This window comes from Solanum verrucosum, unplaced genomic scaffold (genome assembly GCF_900185275.1).
Source record: "Solanum verrucosum unplaced genomic scaffold, falcon-dt-bn FXZP01000042.1, whole genome shotgun sequence".
NCBI classification, from domain to species: Eukaryota; Viridiplantae; Streptophyta; class Magnoliopsida; order Solanales; family Solanaceae; genus Solanum; species Solanum verrucosum.
In genome coordinates, this window is record NW_026020230.1 from 749,745 (window position 1) to 770,242 (window position 20,498).

The following is a 20,498-nucleotide window of genomic DNA, read 5'->3' on the forward strand; positions in this document are numbered from 1 at the left end:
TACCTTTTTTGGCTTCTCCAAGAAAAAATTATGGAGTATAAGCATCCAAGAAAATAATTTGTGATGCTTAAGAGCTTGTAGATTTGTTATGCTTTGGGTATTAGTTAACCCATGAGCAGCCATGGTTAAGTATTTTTCAATGACTTCACCTATTTCTTCAAGTAATATTTCACTCCCTGCTTTCCGACTCACCCACTGCTCCTACACCAACACCGTCTATGCCTCGCTTCATTCCTTGTATTGTTTGCCTAGATTATATATCAATGTTTCAAGCATTGAATTTCGAAAGCGTCTAATTTGTTATTTTGAATAAGAACTTCTACAAATCATAATAAATATTGGCCTGTTTTTCGGTGCTCATATATGAATGAATGGCAATATTGTATATAATAATCTAGTACAAGATGGGTTTATCTCAATCTAATGCTCTGTGAACGTGCACAATTTTTGTGCTTTATGCACGATATCATACCAATATAATACCACAATCGGCTACATTAGACTAAATAGATTATTTTTTCTCGATAGATAAAAATAAAAGAGTACTATAGGTAAAAATTTATGTAAACTGATTGAGCAAACTTTATATAAAACAGATACCTACTGCATCTAAAAGTCTTTGAGAAGGGCTAAATATTCATAAGAAAGTCAGTTGCTAGCTGTATGATTTATGGCCACCAGAGTAATGTGAATGTTTCTTCCATCGTCATATGTTGCAAGTATTATCTGAAGTTGAATCTATGCTTGTGACTGTGTGGTACCTAGCACTAGTCCCTTCAATGCAGGCATCAATTCCTCTAACACTTCCCTTTTGCTCAAAATTCTGTCAGATGTACAATCTTCCTCCTATAGACAACACAAAATGAAACAAATGAGTAACTTTCTTGGACTTGTATAAGGGAACTAACATTCTTCAGCTTTCTTTTGTTTATTTATACAACAAACAAAACATCATATCTAAAGGACAGGGAATAACTCACATCCCCAGTTGCAGAAGCCATTAGAGCCAAGACGCTCACTGTTCCACTCTGGTAATCAACCAAAGTCTTGAATGCCGAGTCATCCAGTTTATCCTGAAAAGTAGTGGTGATAGTAACATTAGTTTTTACTAATGCAGTCTAAATTCATTAGAGCAATAAGTCCCAGTAATACCAAGCTTCTTTTTAAGTTAGTTTTGAGCCGAGGTTCTATTGAAAACTACCTCTCTACCTCCAAGGTAGGGGTAAAGTCCTCCCCCGACCCCAGTTGTGGGATTACATTGAGTGTGTTGTTGTCCTTTTTAAAGTTGGTGAGAAACAAGTGCCATATGCGACAGTTTTGTTTAGGAGTGAGGGACATCTAAATTTCTTATTCATCATAACATCGAGGGACAGTTACCACAAGCAAATACAGATAATTTGCAATTAGAGTATATAACTGTCACCTTTCCATAATCCACCGTATGTTTTCATTAATGATGACAAAATTTATGTAGTGTAAAAAGATTAAGGATTGCACCTTTAACCGAGAGACAGCAGCTGAAATGGCCCTACCAGGAGCCTGAAGAGCTTTTCCATGAACCTATGTATCATAAGGAGTAAAGATCAAAAGAGTGATAAGGATAATCTATAAAGACAATATGCTACAGAGAGAGAGAGAGAGAGAGAAGTGGATCGGAGAAGGAGGGGGTTAGGGCAGACCTGTACATAAAGGAGAGATATAACTTGCGGTAAGAGGGAAACTGGATCCGTTTCAGCAGAAACTTGAGATGTCAAATCCTGTAACCAAAAAGAAAACAATAATTCTATATGATCAACCAATTATTTAAAGCATAACTAAAAGAGTCCTCAAGTAAGCAGTAAAGAAAAAGACGAGACTCCAGCCTTTGCATAATTGTGTTCAAGTGAAAAATCTTATTCACAACCATATTCAGTGGGAAAACTCATCAACACTCAAGGTTCACATCATGTAAGACTTATTGGTACCTTGCGATACGAATGCAAAAGGGTTCTTTCCAATTTTTTGTCAAGCTTCTTCAAAGCTAATCCACTGCAAATATTCCAGACTAAATATCATTCTTCTTGTTCATTATAGGGGCAAACTAAGCGGATTGTGAGAGGTAGAAGAATACACAATACCTTTCCTCGGCAACTTCTCTTAGTGCCGACATAAATGATTCCACCCGCTGCCAATGGAAAGATCTTAAAGTTACTTAAGACTCAGCAATGTAAGAAAATGCAACACAGATGATGAGTATTCCTAGCAAATGAGAGCATTATTGTAGTATAAAGCAAAAGTAGTGTGATTTTGAGACGAGCAAACATTTGTAAGAAGCAGAAGCAAGCATAACATTGACTTCAGAAGTAAAAGTAACAAGTCCCATGAATTGTAATATTATTTCCTTCCTTCACAGAGAAGCTTGAAATATCCATGCTGCAGTAAAGAGTAAACGTTTTGGCATTGATGCTTTGAATGGAAATATGGTTTGGAAGAAAGGTTTGCATAGAAATTCTGGTTGGGGGCTTTCACACAATTGGCAGCTGTTACATTGGCACCAGAGAGAAAATAGTAACTGACCTTCCCTTCTAAAGCTTCAACTGTTGCAATGGCCTTGGCTGACATACTACCTGGCAGACTCTTAGCCTAGATAGCATAAAGTCATAAACATCAATATTAACAGTAGAAATTATTCGAAGTGCGTCGATGTTTTTATAACAGAAGAACAAGTGAAATATTATTTACCAGAGCGCTTCTATCTCCAGGGCTAAGTAGAATGGATTCGGGAGTTTGAGGCTCCACCGGAACTCCATTTTTCAGTTTATTGAGCATATCCTGAGTGAACAATAAAAGGAGATGGGGGTAGGAAGGGGCTTTTGAGTTCACAAAGACCAATACTAGAAAACCAAGAAAAGAAGTAGTTCGCATGTCTTACCAGGTTAAGCAACAATGTATCAACAATTGAGGTTCCTGTAGTTCGCAATAGATGCTTGTGTAGAAGAACCTATACGTCAAAGACAAACTATAATAAAATTCTGTACTTATGGACAACTGGAGAAACTACTAAGTAATGGAGCTGAAAAACTTACCGAAGTTGATGGGTCATCTTCAAACAAATCGAGGGCTTTTTCATAAAGCTGCATGTTCAAAAATGACTGCAACAGAAAACCAGGAATCAAATCACAAATCAAAATAGACCACGTGACTGCTCCAAAATAAAAGGAAAGAATTTTTTATGTATGTATGTATAAACCAACAAAGAGAAGAGAAGCACGCGTATGGCATCATCGGCAGAATGAACAATGGAGAATGCAGGATTTTAGGCAAGCACTGTTGGCTGGCTTGTAAGTGGGTTGGGCTCTAGGATTATGTTGGTGTTAAGGCTTTACTTTCTCTCTCAAATTGACATTTACTTTGTATTATTTTAAGCAGTGTCGGCCTATTGTATATATAATTTTGACTTTTAGAAAAATGAATCCACATCCCACATATATAAGGATTTTTTTTTGTGAAGTGTGTCAGATGAGACCCCTTTCTAGTGGGTGTCTCCGCCACCGAGAATCAAGATATCCTAGTACATCATTCTCTGAAATAAAAAAGACAATTATTTTACGGTGTCGGCAATTTGCACTGAGAGAACCTATTTTGCACAGAATCACAGGTCACCTGGGGTTTGGAGAGTTTAACAGAAGGAATCAAAGCAGACGAACTATGTATCTAATGCTCATGATAGTGGGAGTAGACATGACTAACCATAACTTACCTCATCAAGTTTCTTTTGCAAATTATCAAGTAGTTTTTTTATTTTTTGGGTATTTTCAGTGAAAGCAGCCTTTTTTCGTTCCTTCCATGAATTGACGAGCAAAGGTCTCAGATGTTTTGCTAAAGGCAAAAGAATCATCTCCGGGTCATCCAGACCTGTGGTGGAACAAATGAAAAATAGAGAGTAAGGGCAGTTAGGGATAGACCGCTAGACAGCTACAATACTCTTAGAAAAGAGTAATCACAAAGTACCTTGTTCTTCAAAGTCAGGATTAAGAGATGTGATCTTCTGAATTACCCATTCTTCGGAAATAGCGCCAACACTGTCCTCATCCTTTCTAGCACCTGACTTTGATTCTGACGTTTGTGAGCCAGATGACACTTTACCTTTCCTCTGGCTTTTCTTAGATTTACTAGGGGCAGATTCCTGGTTATCTGTCCCTGTTTCAGCTTGCGCCATCTTAGTATTCCCACCTGATTTTCCTTTTTTCTTCTTAGATCCTTTCTCCGAGGCCTGTTTGCTGATACCGGCATCACTGCTTGTTTCATTTACTTCAATGGTGCTATTATCATATCCAACTTTAGCATCTTTAGCAACACGAAACTCATCTACAGGCCCAGAACCGACAAGCCCTGGAATGCTTAATGTTTCCATCTCTTTTTCCATCCGATCAAACAGATCCTATAAAGAAATTTTATACCCAAAAAAAAGGACAAGATTAAGGTATCAGAACTTCCACAGAAGCTTAGCAATATAACATTTGAATTGAAATTAGATTTTTAAATTAAAAAAAAATCAATAGTGCAAATTATTACAATACCTTGACAAACCCATTGCTAAAAATATATGTATCTCCCAAGATAAGTGCTCTATTTGACTGAAAAAGCAAAACCAAGATTGTGAGATCACGTCAGAAAATAATTCTCTCTATAAAGTGTCAGTGCACAGTTCTCATGCACTACATATTTGGAATGGTGCTGCTTCATGGCAGAATCCAAATGCTACAAAGGTTTGCATTATCCCGAAAAAAAGGTTGCAAAAAAGTACACCTACATGAGAATCACTGGCACACGAATACAAAAAGGATAAAACCTAAGATACATGTACAAGAGGAACAAGGAAGCATCACCTTTTGTGCTGCTTGAACTGATGGACATAGTGACAGAATCTTAAATGCATCTTGGCTACCAAAGGAAGCGGGTAAAACTGAAAGCGAATCAATCCTGCAACAATTTAAGATCCCCAAGATGTCAAATTATGCATTATCCTGCAATGCAGGGATTGTAGTGAGGTTTTACGTGGCCAAGCCGCCAAGACCATTTATTGAGTTAAGTTGAAAGGAGCACAAACTCATTCAAATAGATCATACAAAAGAAACCATAGATGAAGTTCAACCCACTAAATGTGTTGTACAAACAGGCTGTGTATCTCTATGCTTTCATATTTGGGAAAATATTGTTCGTAAAAGTGTCAACAGATGTCATCTTTTACTCCATACACACTACTCCCAATTCAATGACAGTATTTGTGTTCAATGAACAGATTAAAAGATGAGAAGGGCATGAAACAGTACCACTTGTTCCTTTCCAAGTTCCAACTTAGCTGTTGAATGGTACAACGTTCTAAGATGTAAGAGGAAATTTTATGGTTTTTAACATAAGAACATTCAAAAGTGTAAATCCAACTTATATGTTCAGATGAATTAGAACTGCACAAATAACAGACACAACTTTTGCAGATTAAGTTCATCGCACATTTCTAAATGAAGTAATGAACATAACTCCTCTCACATAGGGACCCTTACCAGCTATTACGTTCTATGGCATCCTCAACAGCGGCATCCAGTATCTCAATTATAGAAGGGTGAGCAAATGTTGAGTCCAGAGATATACCATCTGGATATCTGGACTAAAGTGGCATTCATGACCAGAACTTAATTAGAAAAAAATCCAAGGAACATATGCAACTAGGAAAAGACAAAACAAAATACCTGCAGGAAATGGGAAGGTTGCGGAATCCCGAGTTTTTGCAGAGCTTGATAAGTAACAAATGAATTCTGCATTACCAAAAACAAAGTGATATATAATCCCTTAAGAAGATCAACAAAAAATATCTAGAAAAACTTGAATTTATTTAGTAAAACAGTCATTTGCATTCCTTCAGAGTTACAACAACAATATCTGGACCTCCGCCTTTCACTTCTCTATCCTAAAAAGTAGGCCATCATAAGTAATACATGGCACTTTTCTTACAAGATTTTCTGGGTGTTATTTTGTGAAACTCTATTAAAGTTTGTATTAAGAAGAAACATCTTATATTGTCTAGAAGAAAGCATTAAGAAGTTCGGGAAAGAAATAGAGAAAACATTAAGAAGTCCGGGAAGGAAATAGAGAACATTTTCTTTGGGGATTAAAGAATTGTCTTCTATTTGGGAACGATTTGTCTACTAAAGCTTTATCAGGTTATATATAATACCAAATTTTCTTTCTGCGAGGGACGCAACACTTTTGTTCTAATCACTTGGCATCAAATGCTCACTTTTTCTCAATATAACGTTTCTAATGAAATGTATATGCCTCTCAACACTAAATATATATAGTCTCAGTAAAGGTAAGAGAATCTAGGTGATTGTTTTTTTCTGTAAAGCCATAGAAACACTCAGGTGTTTAAACTTGTCGAGGAGATTTCATCTAACTACAAAAATAAATGAATACAGCCGGAAAAAAAAGTAGCCACTAAAAATAACTTCTGTTAAGAAATTGATAAAGGAAGTAATTTAAATGCTTCAAAGAAACAAGGTGCAGCAACAAGTACTACTGGACCACATCCGGAAAAAAATTTCAAGGAAGCAAGAAACTAGAACTTTAGATCCAACATTAGTAGCAGAGCAGTACAGATACCCACCTGCGAAAAGAAGGAATCTACACAGTCCTTTTGTGCTATGGCAAAGACCTGAAGAAATGGAGCAAAGGTAGAATAACAAAGTTATTGCACACAAACAAAGAGTGCAAAGACTAGAATGAGATTCAATACATAATAAATTAGGTCACATACGGAAGGTGTCCAATGAACTCCTGCACGAAGTGATCCGAGAATCTCGCCTTCTTTTACTAAGCCATTAAACAAGGACTGGAAAAATGAAGTGTCAACAGCAACACCAACAGCTCCATCCATCTCTTGCAGTAAAGTCAGCAAGGAGTTCCACAACGCTGTTGTGTTCATTGGAACAAAAATACCCCTAGCTGCACCACGGACCATTGCACTTACACGAGCAACATAGGCAGGTGTATACAACTGCCCACCTTCAAGCCTACCTTTTACCTAAACATTCCATACAAACATATCAAAACTTCGATCACATAACGTCAACCCTAAATTTCTACACCGAAAAGACAGATATTTACCAAAGTCCCAAGACGAGGTTCAAGAATGGATACTACTAGCTCTGATCCAACTTGTAGTTGTCCTGCTATTTCAGCAATGCCAATTTGGCTACATTCTTGAAGTCTTTCATTGATTTCTTCAGCTGCCGTATCCCAATATGTATTCGAGATAATTTCCCCATTAATTAACATGAGGGATGAGTCATGGGATACTACATACTGAGCTTGTTTCTCAACATGGTACAAGTCTACCCCCGTAGAATCAGCTAAATCAATCAGCGAAACACGTCCTAGTCTGTTGATCTCTGCCACAATTTCATTCCTCAATTGCTCCTAAAATACACCCATATATAACTACAATTAAACAGCACCCAATGAAGAAAGATCACAAGACCCACATATATAAGCAGAACTAAACATCAGCACCATAAAAATCAAATCTTTTTTTCACAAAGTTAGATAAAAATAACCCCTCTATGCCACCATTTCAATTCTCAACTGCTCCAAGTTCTATAATACACCCACATAACTACAGTTAAACAACACCAATAAACAAAATTCAAAATACCCATTTACAAACATAACAAAATATCGCCACCCTTATAATAATCTTGAATGATTTTCAACTTACAACTACAAAAATCCAATCTTTTTTTTAAAAAATGATTAAAAAAAGTCAGATAGACCGAATGGTACCGGAGTGATGTATTCTTTGCCGGAGATAGTATGAAGGAGATCAAAGTCAATGATTTGGAGCTGATGAAGTTTCTGGACCAATTCGACAACATTTCGGTCTGATAATCGAACAGTAGATTTTACTTGTTGTGCAAATTCAAATTGTCTCTGCAATTCCAGCAATTCTTCATCCATTTTGCTTCAATTTAGTACAACACTAAGATTTATTTATATAAGAAAAAAAATTGGAATTAACCTAAATCCCTACCCATGATGTAAGTAATTTACCTTTTTGTATTACAAAAATACCTATGATGTAAGTAAATCAGACCATGAAAATTTTAGTTATTTATTATATTAGAAAATAAAGATTTGATTGAAAATTCTAAAGACAACTTGAAATTGTATTTAGAATTGAAAAAAATATCCAAAACCTTGTTTTTACTTTTTGTTTTATTTTACTTTCACTGTATTATTCTTTTTAAATTTTTATCCTAATTTTTTTTGTTTTTATAAAAAACATCTCTATTTAAATTATATTTCATATTTTTATTTTTAAAAAGTACATATATTCAAACACTCAAATATCATTTGTAAAAATTATAAGTAAACACAATCTCTAATTTTAAAGTTTTCATATATCGAAAAAGTGTTTTGTAATAGTATATAAATTACATAGGAGCCGCAATTGACTCTTGCAACATCAATTATCATCATCATTATTATAAAAAAAATCATCCTCTACTAGAAAATAACGTAGTTGGTATCATCGAACAAAAATCCTTCTCTATACAAGTTCTTAGCGGCACTAAAAATTTGAAGAAAACAAAATCTCACTTAGATTGAACAATCATATCGCCATTTAGTAAGTTGTAAGTTGGAGCCATATAAAAGTGTTAACATAGTACTAGTCTCAAAATTTTCCAGCAAAAACAAAGTTCATTTGTCAAATTGAAGAAGAAACAAAAAAGTTATAAGGCATATATTTTGAATTCATTGTTGTCATCAGAGAGGGCTGAATCAGAGTAATCCATAGACTTGCTAGCCATTGAGTTCTTTCTCATGCTCTTCTTGTTCGATGACTCGATCCGATGCTTAATGACCCAATATAACATTACTCCGATTGTTGAAGCCATTATCGTTGCTCCAAGAACTGTTACAATAACTGCCATCACCCAATAACGCGTGCCAACGACTACAAAAGATAGAGCCAAGTATGCAACTGATACAAACACACATGCTATCCACATTAGCTTGTTTATGATTGACATCAACTTCTTCTTTGCTTTGCTCTCAATAACCACCACTGTTGTCTGGACTACCACAACTGCTAGTGAAATGAATAACGCGATTGAGTCAAAGACAAAGAACACGAGGAATCCAGGGTGGTTTGATATGTTTGCTTCTCCAATTATATGGCCCTCTGGGAGGTTGTCCGGATCCATATAGTATTGCCCTGGCACTTGAAATATCCCTGCAAAGGCAACTGTGGCAATGAGTACAGCTACAACTGTGGTTGAGTTGATCGCGTTGTTAAGGCCTTCTCTGTGCATCTTGTGCAGCCGCTTGGCTATGCCTTGTATGCGTTTTCTTGTCTGTTTTGTGTGTTTTAACTGATCGTGAACCTCATGCTTAATGTCACTAACAGTTTGCTTTAACTCTCTAGCTGGATTCGTTGCCTGTGGCTTTAGGACTCGAGCACTCTGAACCCCATATTCCTGCAGGATAGCTACGGTGTCAGCCTGTGACATTTTCTCAGCAGTGTCTAGAGCTGTCTCATGTGACCTATTGATAACTTTCACGTCTGTTTCGTTCTGTGAGAGAAGCAATTTAACAACCTGCATAAGCTCAAAACAAGTCAGTTCTCCTATGTAATTTATACTATCAACAATTTGGATCATATATTAAGTAAGTTGTTCAAGTGCAAGGAATACATAATGACATGCTAATGACAGATGTAGACATGAAAAGAGTAGAAATTTTCGTCTCTAAGTGAAAGGTGTGAAAAGAACAGCAACATTGTACAGCTTCCAGGTAAAAACTGTACCACTTGAGGCTGGAAATATTGTGCAGCTTTTGTTTTCTGTCCCGGGCACAGAGAGCAAATCTAGGATTCAGTGTCTCATTTTTACATGTGTGATAAATGACATTTCCACAAACTTCGCACAGACATTTCTATTTCTTTCTCATAATATTTCTGTAAGTACTGTTTTCCCATCTAACATCAGCTACATAAAGAAGTTTTAGATGAAATATACCTCAGCCCTGCCTTTACGAGATGCTATATGCAAAGGTGTGTTTCCCTTATTGTCGACCATGTTAACTAATGAAGGATCAGCGTTAGTGAGCTCCTCTACAACCTCGAGATTTTGTCCTTTGACAGCCATGTGAAGTGCGGTCTGTCCCTTATTATCCATCCGCGTTGCGATCCCTGGCTCCTTACTCAAAAGAGCCTTCAAAACCTGCAAATGTCCATTTCTTGCTGAAGAATGTAGTGCTGTTTTCCCATTACTTTTAGCTATAGTGGCCAAACTGCTTTGTTCCTCCAAGAGATAATTCACCATCTCTATGTGCCCTTGGTTCGCTGCAGTATGCAAAGCTGTTGTATTTACTACATCAACAGTCATTGCGAGCTCGGGATGTGCTTCCATCAATACCTTCACCACATCTGCAACATTACCAAAAATGAACAAGCTAGTTCATAAAAAATTTCATAAAATAGACATCAGAACTGGTAAAGTTGCCTTCATGTGACCAGGATGTCACCGGTTCGAGCTGTGAAAACAAGATCTTGCAGAAATGCATTAAGGTTGTATACAATAGACCGTGGTAGTCCTGCCCTTCTATAAAACCCCGCACATAGTTGAAGCTTAGTGCACCAGAGTTCCCTTTTTAGACATCAGAATATGGAAAAGGCTAAAATGATGCTAGCTAGCTTAGTTCAACTAAACTCAGTATTTTCGATATGGAACAGAAAACCACTAAAATTTCAATTTTTGAAACCCAAAACTTCAAAAGTACAATGAATTTAGTGCTAAGAACGTTAAAGATTTAATCCATCAAGTTTAAATCTTAGATACACGCCTCTGATGGAACATCGACAGCTTACCTAAATCCCCTTGTTTGGCAGCAATGTGCAGTGCATCAAATCCGTTCCTCGCTTTGATTCCAGCTGCAACTAGATCATAATACATGATCATTTCCCTAACCACCTCATAGTAACCATATTCAGCTGCAACATACAAAGGTGTCTCTCCAGCTGAATTTTGCTTTATCAATAACTCTGCCAATTCTTCCTCATCCGTATCCTCGATAGTATTTTTGATTGCAACAAGATTTCCAGCTCTAGCGGCCGAATGCAAGGCACTATCATCGCGTTTCCCTGTTAATTGTTTCGTCATCTTTTTCCGGGGTGTAGTTGGCTGAGCTGCTGGTGCCTCCATCTTATTAAAAGTTCCCAAAAATTCCCAATATGCTAATCTTGAAACCAAAATCCTCTTTTTTTCCTTCCCTCAAAACACTTGCATCAACAAATCATATTTTTCAACTCTAGTAAACTTTCAAGAAACAAACTTTATTATATAATCACACATTCCTGGATTCATCAAAAGCCAAAATCTTGAATTTCACTCACATGATCAATAGCCTGGAAACAACAACAACAACAACAAAATCATTAAAATATTTTTTTTCCACATGAAGAAAAGGCTTTCATTTTCAATCTTTAATTCATGAGTTCCAATACACTAGCTAGCCAGCAATAAACAAAAAATGATTTTTTTTTACCGTGGTGTTAGGATCAGCTTTCACGCACCTCGACTAATATCACGGATACATGTCACCTTCCACCAACAACAAGTACCAGGTATGTTATGTCTATTGTCTTATTTTCATTGCTTAAAGTGTATTACACCATCAAAGATTGCAAAATTAAGACAAAGAAAAAAAGGGATTTTTTTTTTTACCTGGAAATGAAAACACTTCTACCTTTTTGCAATTTTCTTGATATAATTTCAAGAACCCCACCAAAAGAAAGCTTTTTTATGATGAAAATTAAACAACCTTTGTATATTGGGTTGATAAATAGAAGAAAAGCTTCTAAAAAGGGACATGCATTCAACAAAAAAATTAAGAACCACCACCCTGAGTTCTTGAACAAAAAGAGAAAAAAAAAAGAACCAAAAGAATGGAACTTTTTTTTTTTGAAGTTGGTGGTGATGATTTGAATATTGAAAATCACATTAAGAATATTAATGGTTTGTTTTTATTATAATTATTATTTGTATTTTAATAATTTGAGATGAAACTGAAGAAAAAATTGCTTCCTTTGGTTGGTGAATATTTTCACTAACCATATTACCAGAAGGTCTAGAAACCACACACATATATCTGTGCTGTAATTTTTTAGACTGATCACTCCAAATATAGAAAGACAGACATTATGAAATATTTGAAAAAGGGCATGATTTTTTCAAGTTTTTTCAAAAATAAAAAATTATCTAAATGGTGTTTGGTTTGAAAGTTTTTTTTTTCCAACCATTCTTTTCCCTTGGCAACTCAACCCACAGCCTTAGGATTGGAGTTCCTTGACTCGACCCACAACCTTAAGAATTGAAGGTTAATCCATTGTGGTGATACATATTGTATTTGGTCATCCTAACATGTCAATAGATAAAACTTTGATTTCTTTTTCTTCATATTATTTTAAAAAGTTCACATAGAAACTTGTAACTTGGTAATGTGATGCATTGCAATTCCTGCCACAACTTTTGCCCTTCAAGTGAGCACTTTGTGCGCACTTGATAAATTCGTGTAATAGCCTGCAAATCACACTGAAAATATAAATTGCACTAGGCAAGCCCTATGCAACAGACACAAACTCGACTCATAAGATATTGAGTGAGGATCAATCTTGAGTCATCCGTGTGGATGACCACCCTCCAAACCAATTGAGTCATCCCAAAGAACCTAGTGACAACTTGACTCTACTGCTTTTACGAAATTGATTATTTTGGAATAAGCCTTTTAGGCTAATACTTAAATTGACACAAGACTCAAAAACTGAGACTTACTTTCTCTATTTTTTAAAAAAAATGTCCCTTCCCTAATTTGATTATTCTTCAACTCTAACATAACACACATAATATGTTTAAGATCATAAAATTAAAATATATTTTGATAAAATATCTTATATGTGTCGTTTATTCAATTTTCTCTTTACATATATATATATATATATAATTTAAAACTATTTAGAGAAAGACGATGCTCTGGGAACTCTTTGGTCCAGACGTTGTAAGTCGGTACATAAACCTTGAGAACAAGTAAAAGAGAAACGGGCAGTCAATATTCGAATGAATCAATTCATAAAATAAAACTAATACAGCTCAATACATAGCAAAGAAGCAAAGACAAATGTGTTTGCTTGTCATTCAATATGACAAAATTACATAATCTGTGTAGTGTATGTTGGCTCATTTAGATCCATGGGAACTTTTATTTTGATCAATGAAACAGCACAGCATGAGATTGCACATCAAGGACTGAGAGACAAACGTTGTATAAATAAGGCATACAAGAGATTAAGAGGCTGCATTCCTTTTTTAGCAGAAGACGTGATTAGCTATCACTCGCCTTGATGTGATTGAACATCAACGACTGTGAGGCAAACATGAATAAATCAGGCAGACGAGATTAAGAGGCTAAATCAGCTAACGATGTTATTAGTTATCACTCGTGTCTTGCACCATTAATTTGTAGAGTGCGTAGCCTCCCCTGTGGCAGCCAGGCATTTTAGAAGCCATGTTCTCTAGATCACTCTGACAAAAAAGAAACAGTAGGAAATTAAGTCATGGAGAAGCAAAACTGCCTCTTGTACTATTTTAGCAATAAGTCTTCCAACAAAGGATCATTGCAAAAGAAAAATGCACCCACCATCAGCAGTCTTGAAATGGTGATGTGTCCGTAATGCAAGAATGCAATGAAAGGACAGACGTAGTCCAGCACATGAACAAAAGTCTTAAAATGCTCAAACTGAATCTTCGCATGACAAATATAATGCTAGCTTTAGCTGCTAAATGGCCCCAGATAGAACAGAAAGGACATTCCTCTAAGGTTCATTTTAAGCAATTTCATGCTCAGAAGGGTAGAGGACTATTTTGGTTAGAAGGATCTAATCCACTTTAAGAGTTTGAGTGATGCTTAGAATAAGAAGACACCAGGATCAAGCATTTGTGAAGCTGTAAGGTAGAACCAAAGGATAGATTTGCAATTATCACTTTCTATTACTCTTACTGTCTTTCAACAGCTAGTGTTTTTATATAGTTATGTCATGCAACTCAGACATTCATAACACTAACTCAGAAATAAAATCCATGTTACAAATAATGTATTTCTATTCTAGAGAAACTAAAAATAGCAAATCACAACAAAATTGGGATGAATCAGACATTTTGTGAATATTCTATGAGCGACGGGAGTTCTATATGATTGCAAAGATGACACTGATGCTAAAAGTTTTCAGAAGGAATCTGAAAGTCTCCAAATTTTAATTACAAGCTCCAATTGGCTCCAACTTTAACTATATAGATCCTGCCTTTCCTGAACACTCACATGCCTAGATGCTCCTTTCCCCTCCACAGGAGATTTCCGCTAGGTTAAGCTCCACGGAGCTCAGCAAAAGTGGTTCCATACATAAGTTAAGCAAAAATTAAGAGATAAGACTAGTTATCAGAACTATTTTAACAATTTGTAAAACTAACCATTGAAACAGCATAAAGCTGAGTTGACTCGAAGCTATCCTGTGCACTAGAATACAGTTGTTGAATTTCCTCTGACCGAAGATTGCATTTGATGAAGAAAAAAGCAGTTGGTCTAACATTCAATACTCTTCGCGATATACCAATAAAGATGGGGCAGGACTGAGTATAACATCAAAGATAAAGAATAAAGAACAAGAGTTATGGCTTCTCCAAAATATGAATCCTAATATGATGCAATCTTATCAAAAGGGAACGACAATCTGAGTGTGCACGTAACAACAACCCCCCTCAAGAATTGCAGAGAGCCATATTCATAAAAAATTTACCAGTCTCCAACTGATCATATTATGAATGCAACTTTATTTTGTAGCTGACAATCAATGTATCCTACATATTATGTTATACTATATTTGTCAAAGATAACGTTAACATGGCATATTAACCCCCAAAACACACAAAAAGAAATACATGCTGTAATGCTCACACGGATTCCTCCCTAGCTAATTAGTAAGTTTGTCAAATATCAAAGTTCCTTAAATAATTTCCGTCACGGATGAAACGACCATATTTATAATGTGACGGTAAATTATTTGATGAAAGTTTTGAGGTAGATCTTACTGACAAATAAAGTGAGAAATCATAACTATGTGTTACTCGAAATACACGATCATAATACATGATCATAGTTGGACCACAAAACTATGTGTTACTCGAAATACATGATCATATAAAGATTTGTATATGACAAATTGACAACACCACAAACATGATAATTCTCAAGATTCGACGTGATTGTGCTATTTTGGTATAACAACCCAGAATGATATACAGGCTTGAGGCCTGATACAAGGCTGATAAGACACTACAAACTAGGACCCATTTCACTAGTCTGCCACCCAAAATTTCTAAGCATTAGGAATTACATGCTTATACAGAGCAGTGAGAAGTGGAAAGTTCAAAAAAGAGTTGAAAATAAACTCAATCATCATCCTCACAAATTGCGGACCAAGAAAAAGTCACATACCATCCCCCCCCCCCCCCCCCCAAGCAAAATAAAAGACGAAAAGGAAGCAAATAAATAATAGAAAAGAGAGAAAATAAGAGAAAAGAAAAGGTCGGAAGTATCACTATCAACAAAGGAAGCAGTCTTTCTCCCAATTAGTATTTTTACTTCCTATAACAAATTGGAAAGGTTATACATGAAAGAAAGAAACAAAGAAAGATGGCGATTAGAGTAACAAAAATCACCACTTACGAGGGAATCTGCAGGAGCTCCAATTTCTTCAACAACTTCACGGACAATGCTGTCAAACATTTCCTGAGAAACTTTGCTGTTAATAATGTGACATTGATTCAGCTCTTGGAAGCCTTCATGGGAGATTATTCCGACTTCTTGGGGCTGTTAAAAGCATAAAATATAATCATGCCATGCATTGCTTATTACCTGGACATATTTGGGTCGTGGTAAACAAAGAATCCACAGCTTAATCTTGGCACAAAACAAGAGTGATTTGCATGAAAGCAGTCACACATTCAAAATCTCTTAGGTGATGTTCAAATTAAACAACCCTATAACACAATAGTTTGCTGATTTCTTAAAAGCAAGTGAAGTTAAGGAAATACAGATGACAAGTTACCCAACTTATAATCACTTTACAGTTAAAAAGTCTGTCCAGATGTTATTTTCAACATGAAATTGTTAAGAGTAGCTTGTTGGGTTGCAACCATTTTTGCCTCTCCCATTTTTAATTGCGAAAGCTTATATTTATCAGAAATTCATTACCAATCAAAGTTGTCCTTACTACATGAAGTGAGATACCTCTGGATGGCCTCCAGGAAAAACAAAATATCCAGGGAATTCTCCAACTTTATTACTTCTCTGAAGCACAAGTATTCTTCTGTCAGAAGTCTCCACAACTGCACCATTACCCAGAGGACTTGATGTGTGCTGACACTGTATACAATCATCTGCAGAAAACCAATTAAATCTCTTACTACAAATGAAAAATAGGTTTTCGACCTCGAATATCAATTAGAATCATATTCATCCCTTTTCAAATACTTGAAGTGCGGGTTCTCTGAAATGTCATGCTGTTTTGCATCACATAAAAAATTGCATCCTTTTTAGAATTCTCAAGGCATCAAATTAGCTGCAGATTGTATGTTGGAATGTTTAAGAGAGAATAGAAGAGGAAACCAAAAGAAATAAGAAAAAGGAAGTGCTTATATTGCAGTTCATATATGATGCATGCACACCAAGCCGCGCTAAGGGATTCAAGAACTTTTGATCAAGTCGCTACTTCAGAGACTAGGAAGGAGCTTGGAATGAAGGCCTGAAACTCAAAAACCTGCTAAAATGGAAGTACAAGACTCCACTTGGAGGAATACTTGGAAAAGTGAAACTCTTGTGAAAGTGGGGCTATGACCTATGTTGCTAAACAATGTTTGGGATTGCTTGCTTGAAGATTTCATTGCCTCTTCAGGATTATCTTAGGTAGATTGCTTGGTTGAGGAATTAATTACCTCTTGAGGGTTATCTTATAGATTTGGTGCCTTTTTTTGGATTCTTAATTGTACGTTTTGGTTTTCATATAACCATTGTTGTCGATTAGTTCCTTACTTGTGTCTATCTTCTATCCTTTATTTCTTGTTACTAGAATTTAAGGTCTCTTTCTATTTCCGCATTATCAATATTATGTCAATATAGCAGTTATGTTGGAGATATACAAGGTACAATACAATCATTTCCAACTGTAAGAAGGAAGGCAGACAACCAATTGTATATCATGGAAGCTTACCTTCAGATGGAACAAGAAATCTTTCCCACATAGGACTTAAATTTGTTCCCACGAATGTCCTGATGAGAATTTTTTTTCAAATGTTAGAAGATCATTTTATTCTCTATTTTCGCTCTTCCTCTTTACAGGTGGATGCATGGATACAAGTAAAGTGTAGACGGCACATCGCAGACGTTTACAAGTTCTCGTTTTTCACCCCAAAATTTTAACAACACAAATAAAGAACATAAACAGTGGTATGGAAGATGTCTCATATAGCTATTGATGAGAAAATATACAATTGAAATCAGGGAAGATGACAAATCAATAAAAAAGCATGGAGGATTGATATGTATGAAAACAAATTGGCAAAACTTCAGAAAGTAAACCTAGATTTTCAAGACAGGGAGCATACAACATCAAAGATCTAATTCTCCATTTCACAGTAGATGGCATCCCTTGCAAAAAAGTAGTGCCTCAACAGCATAAAGAAGAATCAGTAAAGTAGAAAATCTTGAAGTTTCCACAACTACGCTGAAAGTTGAACAGATACCTTCTGGTAAGAAAAAAAAGTTTTGATTTGGGATTCCAGAGTGTTAATAATTTGTTGTCACCACTATCAATATCTTCATTCTGCAATACCTATTTTTTAAATACCGGTGCTGTCAGCAATACTAACTGCAAACGTTAGCCAAAAATGTAGAGAACCTAAAAAAATGGGCTTGGGAGGGTTCAATATGCTGCCTGATGTAATTAATAGATTTCCTCTTTGACTCCCAAGTCCCAACTACAAGAAAGAGGGTACTCTATAGAACAAATCACATTGAATGATTCATGGTTCAGACATTCTGGAGATAAGATTGGGACTACAAATTAGCTTGTCCAAATTGCTTTGGCAGAGTATATCATTATAATTTTCCATCACATGCACATCAAATGGAAAAACACATACTTATATGAAATGATAATGGAAGTAAGGAAAGAAGAAGAAGAAAGATAGAGAAGAACCTATAATCTGTCAGACCAAGATGAAGGGAAAAGTGAGGTTGTTGCTTGGGATCATTCTCTACATTAAAGTTGTACCCACCGTACTGTAAAATCAGTTTATAGAAGAAAAACTTAGAAGGTATAAATCAAGGATATGCAGCTTATTGGGTGAATCTGATAAACGAGAAATGAGCAGGTAAACTCTCTTACAAGTGAGTTGCAACTGTGGTCATAAAAGTGAGTGACAAACACTAACTGTCCAAATTCTAGATTGAACAGATAATATTCAACGCTCCGTTATTCAGAATTAAAAGTAGAACAAATGCAATGGCAAAATAGTGCAGCATACCCTGAACTTCGTTCCATTGTAAAGTGATGAACTTTGTTGAACTCTTGCATCCCATATCTAACAAACCTTACACCAATCAAAAGATTCAGAACAAATTTGGTATTGGTAGAAGTGATAATTATAATTTTTGATCGTACAGACTATTGTGGAGAAAACTAGATTTTGATATTTGGCCTTTCAATCAAGTATGATTCCTACAATCAGCAAAAGTTAGTGTCATTGGTGAAATATGCTTTCTGTTTCTTGTTGCATGAAACTACAACTATTCGGAAATCAAACATTTTTTTCTTGACTATGGACTTTTTCGAATGTTTCCTGCACATCTTTTGTTAAAAGACTGTGATTTATAGTACTTTATGTCTAACTTTAACTCGAAAAAGACAAGGAATCAATGTCCAATTTCATATTGACAATTAGCATTAACCTCACACTCCTTCGTCCTGTTGTTCCTTCTTTTTGGAACAAAATAAGCAGCATTAATTGATGAGTACAGACCAGCTGAGTAGAGCATGCAGATTACACATGGTAAAGAAGCTAGAAAATTTTCTTTTGTACTTTTCACACTAACAATTAGACATGTTGATGTCTTGCACCTTCGAATCCCCTCATTCCTCCGTTTTGCAACAAAATAAGTAGTTTTAACTTTTAACTGATGAATCTAAGATAGGATACTTGGTAAAAGTTAACAATAGTGAAAATGCAAGTCAGATGAATGCAGAAACACGAAAAGATATGGCAAAAGTAAGAGAATCGTAACACAACCTCAGACATAGACTTCTCCAAAGTATGATCGGGATGAGGATTCCTATCGTATGCTTCATCGAAAACAACTGACACCTTATACCAAATGAACAAATTCAGATCACAAAAAATGAGCATACAGCGAAAAAAAAAAACAGACATAAGTAAGGTAAAGTAACCTGTGAAGGAGATAAACCAGAAGGACATGAGAAGAGCAGCTTGAATTCGTGACCTCCATCGCAGCTGAGTTTCTCCTCCATTTGTTCTCTCCGATCGAACACACAGACGCTCGATTGATCAAAGTACAGTGAAATTGTAGGAGAAGATGAGTTAATGGGCCTCAGCCGGGTGTAGTTCGAGTTTTACGGGCCGAAGTGCACAAATAACTGTTTTTTGGATTCTTATTTAAATAATAGACAAAATTATAAAGTTTTAAAAGTTTAGCCACTTAAAATCAAATGAAAAAATTATGAAGTTTTAAAGTTTAGCCACTTCAAAATCAAATGAATGTTCATTGAGTGTAGTTTCTAGCACTTTGAATTGTTCACCAATTTGAGTTCAGTGCAACAAAAAATTTATTATTAGTTTTTGGAGTCTCAAGATCTTTAAGGTTCATAACCCTCGGTGATTTTCAACATCTTAAAACTATTCATGCTCGAGTATAATTATACATACATGTTAATTAGGAATCTTGATTTATGTGGCACTATAATGATGACATATCGATAGAGCCTTGAACAATCAAATAGAGATCGTCCTTGACTATTTAAGAACATAAATATCAGGATTCCTAGTTTATAATTTTAAAGTCATGCATATCATATTTCTTTCTATACTAGATATAGGACCCCGTGCTAGCACGGGACCCAATATATATTATTTTTTTATTTTAATTTATGTCATATTATGAAATTTGAGAAGTTATTGAAATTTTTATATGATTTTTAAAATATTTTAAATTTTTAGCTATTGTGATTTGTAGTACTTTTTTTTAACATAATTTTGAAAATAATATTTATTACTCTGTTTGTTCTAATTTATGTGGCACACGCAGAATTTCAAATATTAAGCCTTTTTTATCTGTCT

The 20,498-nt window shown here is 35.5% G+C and overlaps 3 protein-coding genes across 5 annotated transcripts; all 3 read right to left on the reverse strand.

Moving 5' to 3' along the window:
• Positions 1-438: 438 nt before the first annotated feature.
• LOC125831936 (E3 UFM1-protein ligase 1 homolog) lies at positions 439-8,034 on the reverse strand. The gene is made up of 20 exons (XM_049511054.1): positions 7,819-8,034; positions 7,144-7,455; positions 6,794-7,060; positions 6,644-6,691; positions 5,730-5,795; positions 5,544-5,647; positions 4,869-4,962; positions 4,560-4,616; positions 3,991-4,420; positions 3,740-3,894; positions 3,066-3,131; positions 2,912-2,980; positions 2,722-2,811; positions 2,557-2,622; positions 2,118-2,164; positions 1,965-2,028; positions 1,680-1,757; positions 1,498-1,560; positions 981-1,073; positions 439-846 (listed from the first exon to the last, which is right to left on the reverse strand). Exons 1-20 carry the CDS (start codon positions 7,990-7,992, stop codon positions 739-741), a joined length of 2,451 nt encoding a protein of 816 aa, XP_049367011.1. The 5' UTR covers positions 7,993-8,034; the 3' UTR covers positions 439-738.
• Positions 8,035-8,768: 734 nt separating this feature from the next.
• Positions 8,769-11,441, reverse strand: LOC125831941 (ankyrin repeat-containing protein At5g02620-like). Its single transcript, XM_049511063.1, has 3 exons — positions 10,907-11,441; positions 10,056-10,465; positions 8,769-9,635 (listed from the first exon to the last, which is right to left on the reverse strand). Exons 1-3 carry the CDS (start codon positions 11,238-11,240, stop codon positions 8,769-8,771), a joined length of 1,611 nt encoding a protein of 536 aa, XP_049367020.1. The 5' UTR covers positions 11,241-11,441.
• Positions 11,442-13,148: 1,707 nt separating this feature from the next.
• LOC125831949 (nudix hydrolase 9) lies at positions 13,149-19,697 on the reverse strand. 3 transcript variants are annotated; one of them, XR_007443212.1, is made up of 10 exons: positions 19,592-19,697; positions 19,434-19,508; positions 18,672-18,728; positions 18,344-18,426; positions 17,357-17,415; positions 16,378-16,526; positions 15,814-15,957; positions 15,688-15,732; positions 14,559-14,713; positions 13,520-13,616 (listed from the first exon to the last, which is right to left on the reverse strand). XR_007443212.1 is itself a non-coding variant. In XM_049511071.1 (9 exons), the coding sequence occupies exons 1-9, from the start codon at positions 19,670-19,672 to the stop codon at positions 13,521-13,523; spliced, it is 903 nt and encodes a 300-aa protein (XP_049367028.1). In that variant the 5' UTR covers positions 19,673-19,697; the 3' UTR covers positions 13,149-13,520. The 3 variants fall into 3 exon arrangements, 2 of the variants coding, with proteins under 2 accessions (XP_049367028.1, XP_049367029.1); XM_049511071.1 differs by lacking the exon at positions 15,688-15,732 and having other exon boundaries at positions 13,149-13,616; positions 14,559-14,717; XM_049511072.1 differs by lacking the exons at positions 15,688-15,732; positions 19,434-19,508 and having other exon boundaries at positions 13,521-13,616; positions 14,559-14,717; positions 19,592-19,692.
• Positions 19,698-20,498: the final 801 nt, after the last annotated feature.